A 12,022-nucleotide genomic window follows, 5' to 3' on the forward strand; every position below is an offset into this window, starting at 1 on the left:
TTAAATCTTATTTTAAGTAGGATTAGTTTATAAGCCTTTCTAGTCAGGTATCCTATTATATAGGTTAGTTAGGCTTTAGTAGCTAAAAAATAGTCTAGGTTAGTATTTAATTTACTATAAATTTATTATATAAAGTAATAAAAGTTAGAATAAGTACTATTAAACTCTTATAGGTTAGGGAGTTTCTTATTAAGATAAGTACTAGGGGGTGGGCTAGTAAAAATAGGTATAGGTACTTCTATTATATTAGCTACTATAGTTTTAGTAAGAGGGGCATATTTAGTAAGGGTAGGGATAATAATAGGAGTAAGTATAGTAAAGGTAATAATAACTTATAGTATAGTAAATATATACTTAGACTTAATTAACTTCTATTAAATAGCTTCTAGTTCTTCTTTCTAGTATAGTACTACTCCTTCCTTCTTAGCTAGCTCTAGGCTAGCTTTATTAGCTTAGTTTTAGAGGGCATGAATCTTTTTCTTTAGGGAATTAGTATATTTATTATAAGATCTAAAGTAAATAATCTAGATAATAAGATTATTAGTAATATAACTTATAAATTCTTTAACTAAGTCTATAATTAGAAGTAGTTTAGGTTATTTTAACATGCTAGTAATAGCTATACCTGGGATAGGAGCTATATAATATTATAGGGAGTAGGTAAGTAGTAGGTATAGCTAATAATAGGGTATATATTCAGGCTATTTATATATAGGTATAATAGGTAGGGGTTAGGTTAGGATAAGGATATAGCTTGAAGAGCTATAACAGGATCAGGAGTAATATAGCTTAAATATAGGAGTAGAGGCAGATAGTTAGGGCAGAATCTAACTAGATAGGTACACGGCTACGCCGTGACAATATAGCTAGATTTTACTAGAGTACTATTAAATCTTCTTAGTAAAATAAGATTTTTTAATAGTAATATCTCTAGTTAATTATTTATAACTTAATTATAATCTATAAAATATTTACCCTTAGCTCTAGAATTAATTATTATAAAAGTTAGTAGAGTCTTATTAGGGGTTTCTAGATTAATAGGTAGGATTATTAATTTAAATTAGTAACTTTCCTTCTTTATTATTATTCTAGCTATTATAGCCTTTAACAGGTAGAGGGAGTACTAGGGGTATCCCTAATTATAGTTTAGGTCAGGAATACTCTATTTTCTAATTCAGGGGATGCAGGGTGTTTGGCAGGCAGGGTTCTAGTTAATAAGGGGTATAGGTCTAGTTTAGTAGTAGATATAGAGATATGGCTAGTTAGTCTTTAGTTAGGGTGCAGGCAGCTACCTACTAGGTAGTTAGTACTACTATAGTAATAATATAGGTATTAGGTTTGATAATTAAGGTAATAAGTAATAGATAGATTTATTAGATCTTTAGCAGGAGTAATAGTAATAATAGGATTAATAAGGATTATAGGAATTTAGGTAGCAGGAGTTAACTTTAAGATAAGTTAGAGAAACTAGGAATTCTTTATAGATAGGGATAGGATAGTACTTATATAATAATAGTAGTAATTTTCTAGATTTTATAGGTAATTAATAAAGTTATAATATTATAATAGGGCCTTAAAATATATTAATATCTCTTAAAATTCTTAATTAATAGCTTATTCTAGAATTATAAGTAAGATATCTTTATTTATATTCTCTTCTAATATAAGATATTAGAATTTAGTAAAAAAGATACTAAACTTATAATAAGTTTATTAAAGATAGAATAGATTAATATAAATATTAGCTTCTAAATTTAGATCTCTAAAAGCTTTCTCTAGAATTTCTAAAATCTTAATATAATTATTTAATTTATAGGTTCTATCTTAGATATATAATAAGATTTAGGTATATAAGATTCCTTTAAGATAACTAGTTATATAAGCTATTCTACTATTTAGAGTTAGAAAATAATTAAGATTTATAATTATTTTTTAGTAAATTTAAGAAGTAAAGTATCTTAAGTTATTTTATTAACTATTAAACTTATTAAGGTTAGAAAGTTATTTAAAGATTTAGATAGTAAGAATAGGTATAATAAGAGTAATAGTAGTAATAAGAGAGGTAGTAATATTAGTATCTCTTTTAAAAGAAGATAATAATTAAGAAGGCATGCTATTCTAAGTAAGTACTTTAAATAACTCTTATTAAGTTTTTTTAGCTTATATCTTCTAATACTTAATTATACTATCTTTTTATTAAATATAGTTAAGAAGATTAATAATAATAAAGTATAAGATAAATAATTTATAAAGTTCTTCTATAATAATAATAAAGAACTAGTATATTTTAGTAATATATTATCTTAATTTATTAGAGGTATTATATAGGAGGGTTTTTATATCTTTAGGTAGTATAAGTAGCAAGACAGGCATGATAGTAGTAATTAACTCCTAGTAGAGAGGAGCTACATAATATTAGGGGGTAAAGTTAGATTTAGATATTTATTAATTAGGAGCTAACTAGATAGAATAGCAGAATAGTAGGTGCTAGGTAATAGACAGGACATAGCTTAAAGAGCTATAACAGGATCAAGGATAATATGGCTTAAATACAGGGATAAGGGTGGACAGTCAAGGCAGAATCTAACTAGATAGGTACTACGGCTTCGCGCCGTGACAAATCCTAAATAAATTTTATATAATATATTTAAATAATATCCTAATTTACTTATAAATAGAGAAAGAATATAAGTATTATATTAATAAAGTATTATTATATTTCTAAAAATATAATCTTTATATAAAATTTTTAAAGTATAGCTTTTACTAGAAGGAAGTATATTTTCTTAACTTTATTATAGAAATTAAAGAAATTTAAATAAATCTTAAATAAGTATATATTATAAGTAATTAGCTAGAATTATACTTATTCTATAATATTTAAGTATTTCTAGGATTTATAAGATATTTTTAAAAATTTATTTACTAGTATTTTAAGATTACTACTCTATTAAGTAATATTGTCACGGCGTGCACTAGGTGCACTGGTGCCAAGGCAATGATTACTAGGTATATAAGGTAGGATTCAGGCAGATCAGACATCAGGTCTGATCATAGTGACCTTTTGGTCCAATGGTTTAGACATGTTGCCTGAATCACATGCTCTTACAAGTATGATCAGACCTGATGGGTAGATGGCTGTGGTTCGAATCCGGCTAGTGTCATTGTGCGATAATGATAAAGTCCTAGGGTTGGGTAGTCCCACTAGACCTAGATAGGTGCTAGGGTCGGGTAGTCCCACTAGGCCGAATAGGTGCTAGGGCTGGGTTGGATCCTGCTAGACCTGAGGTGCTAGAGCTTGGTTAAATCCTGCTAGACCTGAATAGGTGCTAGAGGTTCCTTGCTAGACCTGGTTGCGCTACCAGATTTGAACCACGCCTACCTGCTCACAGCCCTTAGCTTAGCCTAGCTGGCTTAGGGCTGGGGGTCCCTACTGAATATATGCTAGTCGGCTTGCGGTCAAGCCTTATCTTAAGGAAGGAGATAGTTGTCACGGCGTGCACTAGGTGCACTGGTGCCAAGGCAATGATTACTAGGTATATAAGGTGGGATTCAGGCAGATCAGACATCAGGTCTGATCATAGTGACCTTTTGGTCCAATGGTTTAGACATGTTGCCCGAATCGCATGCTCTTACAAGTATGATCAGACCTGATGGGTAGATGGCTGTGGTTCGAATCCGGCTGTTGTCATTGTGTGTGCGACAATGATAATTAAGTCCTAGGGTTGGGTAGTCCCGCTAGACCTAAATAGGTGCTAGGGCTGGGTTGAGTCCCACTAGGCCGAATAGGTGCTAGGGCTGGGTTGAGTCCCGCTAGACCTGAATGGGTGCTAGGGCTGGGTTGAGTCCCGCTAGACCTGGTTGCGCTACCAGATTTGAACCACGCCTACCTGCTCACAGTCCTTAGCTTAGCTTAATCTAGCTGGCTTAGGGCTGGGGGTCCCTACTGAATATATGCTAGTCGGCTTGCGGTCAAGCCTTATCTTAAGGAAGGAGATAGTTGTCACGGCGTGCACTAGGTGCACTGGTGCCAAGGCAATGATTACTAGGTATATAAGGTGGGATTCAGGCAGATCAGACATCAGGTCTGATCATAGTGACCTTTTGGTCCAATGGTTTAGACATGTTGCCCGAATCACATGCTCTTACAAATATACTAAAGAGGATAGTAAAGGGGAGAAAGAATAGCCTCTTTAAAATAATAAAGAATAATTAAAGTATCTTTAAGGTACTAAAGTAGGTATTCTCTAGATCTCTAGTATTATAATATTTTAATCTAGAATAAGAGATACTCCTAGTAACTAATATATTAAATTTTATAATTATGGGAATTCTAATATAATATAATAGTATCTAGTCTATAAAAATATAGTATACTACTTAATAACCTATAATCTTTTACTTAAGAAAATTAATTAAAGTAGAAAGGAGATATAAAACTTATAATTAAGAATTACTAGTTATAGTAAAATACTTTAAGATATAGTACTATTATTTTAAAGATAATCTATATATAATATATATATAAATAAATTATATAAATTTAAAATATTTTTATATTATTAAGACTTTAAATTAATACTAGATTAGATAGATTAAGCTCCTAGTAATATATAATTTCTAAATTAAATATTAGTCTAGTAGCCTTAACCTAGCTAATATATCTTTAAAATAAAAGAATTATAAATCTACTTAATAGAATATAGCTAAGAGACTCTTACCTATACTTTAGGTAAAGCTAGGAGGTTTATAAAATAATTAAGATAAGAATAGAATAGTAACTTCCTAAGAAACTCTAATTATATAATTAAAAGATTTAGAATTTTTAACTTAAAGAATACTAGTATAAAAAATAGCTAGTAATAAGTAAGTTTATAAAATATTATTAATTACTCTATAAGACTTATTTTAGGAAATATAATATAGGGATACTTATATAAGTTAAATTTAGAATAATACTAATAAGAAATACCTAGCATACTAAAGATATACTTAAATAATAGGGAAATTACCTAAATAAGAAATAATAAAGTAGTTTAAGAATAATATTAAATAAAGATAAATTTATAAGAATAAATAGTATATTAATAATAATAAGCTAGTATAATATAGTAAGATTATTTATATTTTTTTTAATTAAATAATATATTAAGAATTACTAAGAGTATATTATAATAACCTATATATAGATTATTTTAGTTAAGAAAAGATATTAAATTTTATTAAATAAAAGTTTTACTAAAATACCTTATAATATAATATTAAAAAATATATAAAAAATTATCTAATTTATTAGAAAATAAAAATATCTAGATAACTTTTACTAGGCTAGCTTACAAAGCTCCTGGTACTAGAACACTCTTAATAAGATCTAACTCTAGACTTTATTATAGGCTTACTACTATTAATATAAAAGGGGCGTGTATATAATACTATCTTAATAATTATAGATTAATATACTAAGGGAGCTAAATACCTCTTAATAATAAGAAATATAAATATTAAGAAGCTAGCTAATATATTTATAAAAGAGATTATACTTAAAATAGGAGTATTAAAGAGTCTAGTAAGTAATTATAGCTTGCTCTTTATTAGTAAATATTAGATCTAGTTATACTAAGAGCTTTAAATTAAAGAATAATTAAGTACTATATTCTACCTATAAATAGATAATTAAATAAAATATTAAAATTAGATATTAGAGACTTATTTAAAAATCTATATTAATTATTAATAAATTAACTAGATAGACTAGCTAGATATAATAAAATTTATATATAATAATATAAAAAATATATTATTAAGAATATCTTTTTATAAGATATAATATAATTACTAGCTAGTATTATTTAAGCTTGCTAATATTAAGGACTCTAGTATAGTTATAGTAGTAGGAAAATAACTTAACTAACTATAAATAAAATATTATTAGCTAGAAAAAAGTCTATACCATGCTATTAAATAATAAGTAAAGAACTATAATAAAAGGTATTACCTAATTAAATATTATATAGGCTAATAAATATTACTATTTATAAAGAATATCTATATATAGAGGCCTAGTAAGAAGCTAGATACTAAATATAAAGAGTTATTTAAAATAATTAAGATAATAAATTAATAAGTATACTACCTATAATTACTTAGATTATATAGGAAAATCTACCTAATCTTTTATATATTACTTCTTAAGGAATAAAATATAAAAGATAGTAACTTATTAGTATTATTCTAGCTAGTTATTATTAATAATAAGAAAGAATAAGAGATAGAATAGATTATTATATAATAAAAGCTATATAGTAAAGACTAATATCTAGTTAAATAAAAAAAATAACTAATATATAAGAATATTTAGTAATTAGTAAAAAATTTAAAAAATATATAAAATATTCTAAATAAATTTTATTATATAAATAAAATATAGGCAAGGTACTAGTAAAATATTATAAAATAATAAAATATAAAAATAATAAATTAATAAGATTAAGAAATTAAAAAAATTATAAAAATATATTAATAATATTATTCTTTTTCTTTTTCTTACTAGATTTTAAGATTTAATAAAAATATACTATAGGTATTAAGAAATCTTAAAAAAATAATTTAATTTTATTATATAAAAATAAAAATAATAAAATATTTATATTATAATATTAATAAATCTCTAATTATTATAATTATTCTAAACCTCCTTATTACTATTCTCTAACTTTATTATACTATTCCTAATATACTATATATTAAATAGGTAAAATATATTATAATTAATAAATTAAAATAATCTCTTTATCTAGTTCTTAATCTTAAGATAATAGATAAAAATCTTAATAATATAAATTTATTAGATATAGGCTATTATACCTACTATCTTACTAGATATTATCTAAATTTCTCTAAGACTAACTTATATAGATAAGATAATAAGAAAGTACTTTTTATATAAGTAAGTATATTAAGTATATTACTATTCTAGATTTAAATATATATAGGAATAAGCTTCTACAGGACTATTATTTATATATTATTAAGATTTAGTATAATATAAGTAATATAGTATCTATATAATAGTAGCCAGGCTAGTAGAGGTAACTAGAATAATTAGAGTAGCTAGAACTATAATAATAGTAGGAATAATAGGAGCTAGCATGATAATAAGAGCTGGTATAATAATAGTAGCAGGAATAACTAGAGTTACTATAGTAGAAGAAGTAGAAGGAAAGATAGTAGAAGTTACTATAATATTAGAAGTAGTTATAGAGGATAAGGGGGATATAGTCTTACTAAATAATAAAGTAGTAATAGTAGAAACTATAAGAAATATACTAATAATAATAGGGATTATAAATATTATAATTAATATAAATATAGGGGGGTTTACTACAGGAGCCTATAAATAATTAATATAATAAATCTATATTACTAGAATAAAAATACTTATAGAAAAAAAAATAATAGTAATTAAATAAGCTCTCTTTTATAGAGATATAGCTAGTATAATACTAGATAAAGAATACTTTAAGAGAGCTATAAGATCTATAATATAGTTAGTTATTATTATAATACTTAAGTAATAGTAACCTATCTAGTATAATATATTAATTTATTAGAAAGAACTTTTTAAAATATAAATTAGACTAGAAAAAATATATATAGAGGAGTATTTTCTTATAATATTTATATTATAATAATATCTTTATTTATTACTAGTATATCTAGTAAATTATTTATTTCTATTTATTATCTTATTTAAAGTAAAATATAATACTATTTATATTTTATTTAATAAAGTATAATTAATAAAGGTAGTATTATATATATTATTATTATTTCTAATATTAAATAAAAAAGTAAGTTATATTATACTAACTAGGACTAGCTCCTCCTTAATAGAGTACTAAACTAGATCAGGTATAATATATATAGCGCGTAAACATGCTACTAAGGGAAGAGAAGATAATTATTATAGTAATTATATAATATATAACTATATATTAAACTATATACTAAACTATATATCTAGTAACTAAGAATAATTAGAAAAATAGTAATATTTAAGTTATCTATACCATGCTAGTAACTTAACTAAATAATATAAATAGTAATATAATAACCCCTAAAGTACTAAGAGGTAAGTACTTTATTTTATTACTTCTAATACCTTCTTACTATCCTTATACTCTGTGTAGCTTTGCTTCCTTTACTAACACTACCTATACCCAAGCGCCTCGCCAGTGAGACGCTTACAGTGTGTCTATTTGATCTTTTTACCGCCTCCTGGATGGACCTACTGTACTTTTCTTTTCTTTACGCGAGTCGTCCTTTACTCTTCTATATTATTGAGTCTTTTTCACTCTTGCTTTAACTTTAGAATTTCATTCATCTTCTTCTAGTTGGAATTCTTTTCTATTAGCTACATTGCCCCAGTAGCTAGAGGTCAATACACCAATCTTGTTATTTCACCAAATGCGCTTGTGGCCAAGTGGTAAGGCGTCGCACTTGTACTTTTAACGTGGCATGCGAAGACCGTCAGTTCGAATCTGGCCGGGCGCATTCTTTTTTTTTTCACTTTTTGTGTATACTCTCACAGACTCACTAGATCCTTTTTTTTTTTTATCCGCAAAGTCCTAGCCATAATACTCGCAAGCAATTAGCTTTATGTTATTCCATATCAATTACTTATTTCTTCTATAACGTGGCGCTGCGCTGAAGTATAAACTCAGGTTCATTTCAATGTTGGAGATTAGTAGGTAATCCCAACTGCGGCGCCAAGCCATTCATTCAAACCACCTAACTCCACATCACCGCGAATATCAAAAACCAGCAACTTACACCACCACCATCACGAACTCGGACCTAATCTCAACCACCACAACCTCGCCTTCTCTTTTAACACCGAGAACAGCGCACTCAAAGTAAACCGAGAAGAAAGAAAGACAATGCCATACCTACCCACCTCGCAATCCTACCTGGAACAATCCTCTCTCCTCCTCCAAGCATACCCAGACACGGTACGTCTTCTACTACCTACCTACCTACCTACCTACCTACCTACCTAATAATCCAATCCAATCCAATCCAATACTAATTCTAACGAACCCCACCCCAGACCCGAATCACAACAAAATACACCTTCCCCTCCGCATCCACGCCGTCGTCGTTATCATCACCATCCACCCGCACCCAACAATCCCACCCCCCGCCCTCAGATCCCCAAGCAGGAGGACCACCGACATCGACGCAATCAAACGCAACCCTGACGCTGAAAACCTTCAACCCCGAAGCTGGGATCTGTCTGAAGTACCAGACGAATAAAGCCGCGGAGGTCGGGCGGCTGATTACCTCGTTGGGAAAGTTAGCGGCCGGTGCGGATGTGAGTGTGTTGGGGGGGTCGAGTGCTGCTGTTGCTGTTGGTGGTGGTGGTGCGGCGGGGGATGTAGAGATGGTGGATGCTGGGGAAGAGGGTGTGGCTACGGCGACGGCGACGACGACGACGGCCGCTGGGAAGGGTGGGAAGTCCAAGAAGAAAAGTGAAAAGGGGAAGAAATAATAAAGTTATGCATAGCTAAGAATGTCCTGATTTGAATCATATGGATTAATTACGTTACTGTAATGTGATATGGGGAGAGTTATTTTCAAAGTAGATGGAACTCGTACAAGAGAAAGATATTATTATAACAGCGCAAATATCCAACGGTGTACACGACATCATATTTACCCAAATACAAAGCCTGCCGACCACCTAGAATACAGATGAGACAGTACCATCATACATTAAACAAAAGAAATCCGCCTGTGAACGCCAGACCCATGCGTATCCTTCAAGTAAAATCATCAATCAATAAAGCAGAGAGGAGCACAAACAAGAAAACGGAAAAAAAAATTATGGTGCCAATAAGACAATCCGGGTATAATGCGCAATGCTGTTTAAAAGTCCTCGTCGAAGCTGAGACCGCTATCGTTACTGGACTTCTCTTCTTGATTGGCGTCCTTCTTGGTGCTGGCCATAACACCGGCCTTCTGGTAATCACCCACACGCTTCTCAAAGAAGTTGGTCTTGCCAGCAAGGGAGATAGACTCCATGAAATCGAAGGGGTTGGTGGCATTGAAGTACTTCTTGTTGCCGAGAGCGACCAGTAGACGGTCGGCAACGAATTCAATATACTGGCACATCAGATTGGAGTTCATGCCGAGGAGAGCACAAGGCAGAGCCTCTGTCAGGAACTCCTTCTCAATGGCAACAGCCTCAATGATGATGTCCTCAACCACCTTCTTGCTAGGGCGGTTGTTGAGGTGAGAGAACAGCAAGCAGGCAAAGTCAGTGTGAAGACCCTCATCACGGGAGATGAGCTCGTTGGAGAAGGTGAGACCAGGCATCAGGCCACGCTTCTTCAGCCAGAAGATCGAGGCAAAGGAGCCAGAGAAAAAGATACCCTCAACAGCAGCGAAAGCTACGAGACGTTGGGCAAAGGTAGATTCCTGATCCTGGATCCACCTGAGAGCCCATTGAGCCTTCTTGGTAATGCAGGGAACTTTGGCGCGTTAGCAGACGATCTTTTATTAATCTTCAATTCGCAAGTCTGGTACATACTGGTATCAATGGCATCGAAAAGGTAGGTACGTTGCTTGGGCTCCTTGATGTAGGTATCGATCAGGAGCGAGTAGGTTTCAGCGTGGATGTTCTCAATCATAATCTGGAATCCGTAGAAGCAACGAGCTTCAGGAACCTGCACCTCACCGCTAAAGCGCTCGAGCAGGTTCTCGTTGACAATACCGTCGGAAGCGGCAAAAAAGGCAAGGACACGGGAGATGAAGAAACGCTCGTCGTCGTTGAGGCGGTTGTTCCAGTCGTGGAGATCTTTGGAAAGATCGATTTCTTCGGCAGTCCAGAAAGAGGCCTCGGCTTTCTTGTACATTTGCCAGATCTGTGTCATGCGGAATTGAAACGCGTCAGTGCATTGCGTTTGTCAAGGGCGGTAGGAAACGAGGGGATGAAAAAATTCCACTTTACGCGTGACGCGTGAAGGGACGTGCCGTACTCACCTCATGATACTTGATGGGAAATAGGACGAAGCGGTGGGGGTTCTCTTGAAGCAGAGGCTCATTGGCCTCCATTTCCTTAATGCCAGGAGCAACCTTGGGAGCTTCCAAAGGTTTCTCTGCAATTGGCTTTGTGATGGTCGTGTCAACGATGGCGGTCGACATGGGGGCATTCTCCTTGTCGACAGCTCCGAAGTTGAGCTTCTTGATAGGAGAATCGCTCATCTTAAGGTTCTCAAGAGAAGATGCAGCCTGTCCGAGGGGAACTGTAAGCCTTTTTTTCGTCCTAGCGACGCGTCTCTAGTGAGAGGCGAGACGTGACGAGAGTGACGTACCTGCTTGGAGGGGGTGACCTGTACGGACATTGTGAAGAATATCTAGAGAAGAGGACAGCTCCGACGGAGAAATTAAAACAAACAATAAACAAAAGACAACTCCGAGTCTCGAGGGAATGGGATGGAGAGAAAGTAGGTGCTGGGAGGGAGGAGAGAGCGACAAGAAATACTTGCTTTGGGTGAAGGACGTGACTGTTAGCGCGACGGGCTAAGTCGCGTCGCACGTGACTTGGCGCGACTCTCGAGTGGCTGGTGGAAACCTTAGGCACCAGTACCATAATACCATTACTTGCCTGTTTTCAACTTTCGCGTCCTGTAGACTTACTGTCAGACCACTGCCTTCCATTCCATCCGGTCTTCATCCATAGATATCTCCACCTGTCTACAAGTAGAAATAGAAGCCTTGTGTGTCAATCTCCACATATTTTCATGCTCAATTCAAAGTAACGCGAGTGCCTTGAGCAGAACCCTTTTTTTCGCGTCCTCTGACACGCCTTATCTTATCTGATTGAATTTGATCAGTCCATCGCTCCCTTCCCCCAATTCAGCGTAATTAAACTCTCCTATTCTCACTTCTATAGATCCGACACTATCTTAGTCTAGAATTTAAACACATGTTACCTTCCTTGCATGTCTTCTCATCCTGA

General features: G+C 32.1%; 2 protein-coding genes and 1 non-coding gene across 3 annotated transcripts; 2 read left to right on the top strand and 1 right to left on the bottom strand.

Annotated features, from left to right (window-relative positions):
- The first annotated feature begins 8,468 nt into the window (after positions 1-8,468).
- P175DRAFT_0t9 lies at positions 8,469-8,553 on the top strand. Its single transcript has one exon. It is a non-coding gene; the product is annotated as a tRNA-Thr (tRNA).
- A 366-nt stretch (positions 8,554-8,919) lies between these two features.
- P175DRAFT_0554749 (SRP9/SRP21 family protein) lies at positions 8,920-9,684 on the top strand. Its single transcript, XM_040900579.1, has 2 exons — positions 8,920-9,011; positions 9,110-9,684. The coding sequence occupies exons 1-2, from the start codon at positions 8,940-8,942 to the stop codon at positions 9,548-9,550; spliced, it is 513 nt and encodes a 170-aa protein (XP_040756907.1). The 5' UTR covers positions 8,920-8,939; the 3' UTR covers positions 9,551-9,684.
- Positions 9,615-11,524, bottom strand: P175DRAFT_0498622 (ribonucleotide-diphosphate reductase subunit RNR2). The gene is made up of 4 exons (XM_040896544.1): positions 11,376-11,524; positions 11,044-11,292; positions 10,592-10,925; positions 9,615-10,532 (listed from the first exon to the last, which is right to left on the bottom strand). Exons 1-4 carry the CDS (start codon positions 11,403-11,405, stop codon positions 9,928-9,930), a joined length of 1,218 nt encoding a protein of 405 aa, XP_040756908.1. The 5' UTR covers positions 11,406-11,524; the 3' UTR covers positions 9,615-9,927.
- Between the last annotated feature and the right edge of the window lie 498 nt (positions 11,525-12,022).

Source organism: Aspergillus ochraceoroseus (genome assembly GCF_002846915.1).
Source record: "Aspergillus ochraceoroseus IBT 24754 chromosome Unknown P175scaffold_1, whole genome shotgun sequence".
Lineage (NCBI taxonomy): Eukaryota > Fungi > Ascomycota > Eurotiomycetes > Eurotiales > Aspergillaceae > Aspergillus > Aspergillus ochraceoroseus.